Here is a 4,831-nt window from a genome sequence, read left to right as displayed (position 1 = left end):
CATTTTTTTTTCATTTTTTTATTTTATTTTATTTATTTATGTATTTTTATTTTTATTTTTATTTTTATTTTTATTTTTATTTTTATTTTTATTTTTATTTTTATTTTTATCTTTATTTTTATTTTAATTTTATTTTAATTTTATTTTTTTGTATTTTATTTTTCCGTCCAATCTACTGCTCCACTCTCTGTCCTGTAGGTGGCGGTAATGCATCTATAAGCTGGTTTGCCCACCGCCAATAAACACCAAAGAATAAGAAGAAGAAGAAGAAGAACCAATGGTTGCGTCACCTGAGACACTTCCGGGTTCGTCCTCTTCCTCTCTCACACCATCACATCTCGTGACAGGTTTTATTTACCAGCAGCCAAACTGAGGAGTGAAACTACGACGAGAACCGGTGGTTGCTGTGGTTCTTCATGGGGCCAGAAGACCCACAGAGGAACCTAAACATGCCTTTAAGGAGACACATCTTCCCGTAAAGAAGCTGCAGTAACAGAGGAACCATGTGGAGGATTCAAGGGTTTGTTGGAAGAGGTGAGATTAATGTCATTGACACATCCTCCTTCTGACTACTAGTAGTGCCATGTTGTTTCCTCAAGTAGCCTTCAGTAAGACATAAACGCAGTTTATTAGTTAGCAGTCCATTGTGTGATCTAACAGCTGGTGAAGTCAGGAGTCAGCTGGTTTATTCTGGTCCAAGTCAGTGAAGTTATAGCTCCAGTTACTGACCTGCTGTCACAACCGGGTTCTGGACCTTTCCATGAATAGAAACACACAAACATACATGTGTTGTGTGTCAATAATACATACATACTATACATAATACATACATTTACACATTTACTACCTCATTTGTTTTTATTAAAGAACAAAACATTGTAACTTGCACACTTTGCTAATGTATATAGTATGTTACTGCACACTTGATAATGTATATAGTATGTTACTGCACACTTTGCTAATGTATATAGTATGTTACTGCACACTTGATAATGTATATAGTATGTTACTGCACACTTTGCTAATGTATATAGTATGTTACTGCACACTTGATAATGTATATAGTATGTTACTGCACACTTTGATAATGTATATAGTATGTTACTGCACACTTTGCTAATGTATATAGTATGTTACTGCACACTTTGATAATGTATATAGTATGTTACTGCACACTTTGCTAATGTATATAGTATGTTACTGCACACTTGATAATGTATATAGTATGTTACTGCACACTTTGCTAATGTATATAGTATGTTACTGCACACTTGATAATGTATATAGTATGTTACTGCACACTTTGATAATGTATATAGTATGTTACTGCACACATTGCTAATGTATATAGTATGTTACTGCACACTTTGCTAATGTATATAGTATGTTACTGCACACTTTGCTAATGTATATAGTATGTTACTGCACACATTGCTAATGTATATAGTATGTTACTGCACACTTGATAATGTATATAGTATGTTACTGCACACATTGATAATGTATATAGTATGTTACTGCACACATTGATAATGTATATAGTATGTTACTGCACACATTGATAATGTATATAGTATGTTACTGCACACATTGATAATGTATATAGTATGTTACTGCACACTTTGCTAATGTATATAGTATGTTACTGCACACATTGCTAATGTATATAGTATGTTACTGCACACATTGATAATGTATATAGTATGTTACTGCACACATTGCTAATGTATATAGTATGTTACTGCACACATTGCTAATGTATATAGTATGTTACTGCACACTTTGCTAATGTATATAGTATGTTACTGCACACATTGCTAATGTATATAGTATGTTACTGCACACTTGATAATGTATATAGTATGTTACTGCACACATTGCTAATGTATATAGTATGTTACTGCACACTTGATAATGTATATAGTATGTTACTGCACACATTGATAATGTATATAGTATGTTACTGCACACATTGATAATGTATATAGTATGTTACTGCACACATTGCTAATGTATATAGTATGTTACTGCACACTTGATAATGTATATAGTATGTTACTGCACACTTTGCTAATGTATATAGTATGTTACTGCACACTTTGCTAATGTATATAGTATGTTACTGCACACTTTGCTAATGTATATAGTATGTTACTGCACACATTGCTAATGTATATAGTATGTTACTGCACACTTGATAATGTATATAGTATGTTACTGCACACATTGCTAATGTATATAGTATGTTACTGCACACATTGCTAATGTATATAGTATGTTACTGCACACTTGATAATGTATATAGTATGTTACTGCACACATTGATAATGTATATAGTATGTTACTGCACACATTGATAATGTATATAGTATGTTACTGCACACTTTGTTAATGTATATAGTATGTTACTGCACACATTGATAATGTATATAGTATGTTACTGCACACTTTGCTAATGTATATAGTATGTTACTGCACACTTGATAATGTATATAGTATGTTACTGCACATTTGATAATGTATATAGTATGTTACTGCACATTTGATAATGTATATAGTATGTTACTGCACACTTGATAATGTATATAGTATGTTACTGCACACTTGATAATGTATATAGTATGTTACTGCACACATTGATAATGTATATAGTATGTTACTGAACACTTTGCTAATGTATATAGTATGTTACTGCACACTTTGCTAATGTATATAGTATGTTACTGCACACTTGATAATGTATATAGTATGTTACTGCACACATTGCTAATGTATATAGTATGTTACTGCACACTTGATAATGTATATAGTGGGTTATTCTATATTCATAATTTAAATTTTTTTATGCTAGTTGAAGTAGTTAGGTATATATTTATAGTGTATTACAATATTTCTTTATATTTTGTATTTTATGTATATATATCTTTAAGAGAAGAGAAGATTAGATGAACCTTTATTAATCTATTAGAGGGAAATTCAGGTGTCAAAGCAGCAACATCAGCAAACAGAGTGAAACACAGGAGAGGTAAAGGTATACAAAAATTATAAAAAGTAATAAATAGAGATATAAAAGATACAGAGTGAATGGGTGAACATAGTGTGTACAGTCCGTCAATAAATAAATAAATGTATTATGTACATATGTGCAGTCTATAAAGTGGTATATAGGATGTATAGTGTAAAGTAAGTAAAAGTGTGCCAGTGGTTAGAGTCTAGGATGGTTGCAGATAGTGCATGTTTAAAGTTCTTAAAGTCCTCATAGTTCTCTTATGGGGGTTATTAGTGTTGACATGTACACTTTATGTACTGTTCCTGTGCATTACTTGGATAACCTGCTGCTGTAACACAATAATTTCCCAATTTGGGATCAATAAAGTACATCTATCTATCTATCTATCTATCTATCTATCTATCTATCTATCTATCTATCTATCTAATGTTACCTGCACGAAACACCTCCGCACACGCCCTATACAGTAGACATGGGTGTATTATTTGTTTCGGTCTCTTAAACTTTATTTAGGCTATTTATTTTTGTAGTTATCGTCACCCTAATTAATAAGTATACCAATTTCTGGCTTTTTGTATTTTATTACTTTTTAAATTGGAATGCCATGAAGTGACTTTACATATTAGTAATTACTGATTTGCGTTAGGGCTGCACGATTATGTCCTAAATGATAATCACGGTTATTTTTTATCAATATTGACATCGCGATTATTTAAAATGATTATACATTGATTTTAGTGACAAAATATTTTTATTGCAATTTAACATTTAAATAAACATAGCACTGCTTTCACTTATATCAGGTTTATTTGCCAAGTACATACAGTACATACAAGGAATTTGACTCCGGTTTTATGTATCTCTCAATGTACTTACACGGAATAAAAATAACTACATTCCTGCTTAAAAATAAACAAATTAGGGCTGCAGAATTTTGGACAAATATATTGTTGGCGATATATATATTGCCATATGAAAATATACATTAACCCTAAATTTTGTAGGCTACATTTCAGAGTTTTGACATCAATCTGGTGCACTTTAAGAGCAAAATTGAAAAGCTAGATCTATGAATAACTTTGCTCTTGTTGGTGGCTGGCCGTTAGTTGGGAAGCCAAAATTGTGATCACGATTAATATTCGATTAATTGTGCAGCCCTAATTTGCATTACTTATAGTGTATTTGTGTGCACATATATTTTGGAAAAACTTTATAAATTTAGTATTGCATTGCAGAACTACACCTGTCATCACACTGGTTGACACTTGTTGTTGCAAGTCAGTGTACACAAGTTAACATATCAGATCACATACCACCTCTTTAAACCCATTAGCATGAGGTAAAAATATTCTATTCTTTGTTAATTAGATGATATTTCAGGACTTTGATACTACATGTTATTCTTTACATCCCACAGTTTCCTAGAAATGAACAGATTAGTAATTCTAAATTTCTAGAACTGTTCCTGAAGGACTTTGTAATGGTACTTATTATTGACAAAAGTGAGACAGAGTTCACTTCTAGTTAATTCATTCCAATTAGTTCTAGTGTTTTATCTAGAGAGTATTTTTGTCGGTGCACAGCAGGTTAGCTTCACATGAAAAATATTTGAAATTTGTCTACAGTAAAGCATACAGTTCAACATTAATGGAGAATAAAATGAATATTTATTTGGGTTTAAGGCTGCAAAATTAATTCAAATTTTATCGAAACTGCAATATGGTCTAAATCGCAGTACTTGTTAAAATCATAATATTTTTTATAGGCAAAATGTGTGTCAAAATACCATGTAGAATTAAATTATCTTGTGCTGCAGAGATG

General features: G+C 31.3%; 1 protein-coding gene across 1 annotated transcript in view; it reads left to right on the top strand.

The window, feature by feature from the left end:
* Positions 1–291: 291 nt before the first annotated feature.
* The window catches only part of dele1 (DAP3 binding cell death enhancer 1), a 10,703-nt gene continuing 6,163 nt past the window's right edge, over positions 292–4,831 (top strand). The window contains 1 exon segment of the mRNA XM_037780855.1: positions 292–534. Coding sequence (XP_037636783.1) covers positions 504–534 — 31 coding nt within the window. The 5' untranslated portion in view covers positions 292–503.

This window comes from Sebastes umbrosus, chromosome 9 (genome assembly GCF_015220745.1).
Source record: "Sebastes umbrosus isolate fSebUmb1 chromosome 9, fSebUmb1.pri, whole genome shotgun sequence".
In the NCBI taxonomy this organism is placed as follows: domain Eukaryota; kingdom Metazoa; phylum Chordata; class Actinopteri; order Perciformes; family Sebastidae; genus Sebastes; species Sebastes umbrosus.
Note: the sequence above shows the minus strand (reverse complement) of the source record. Positions and strands in the feature narration are given on the sequence as shown.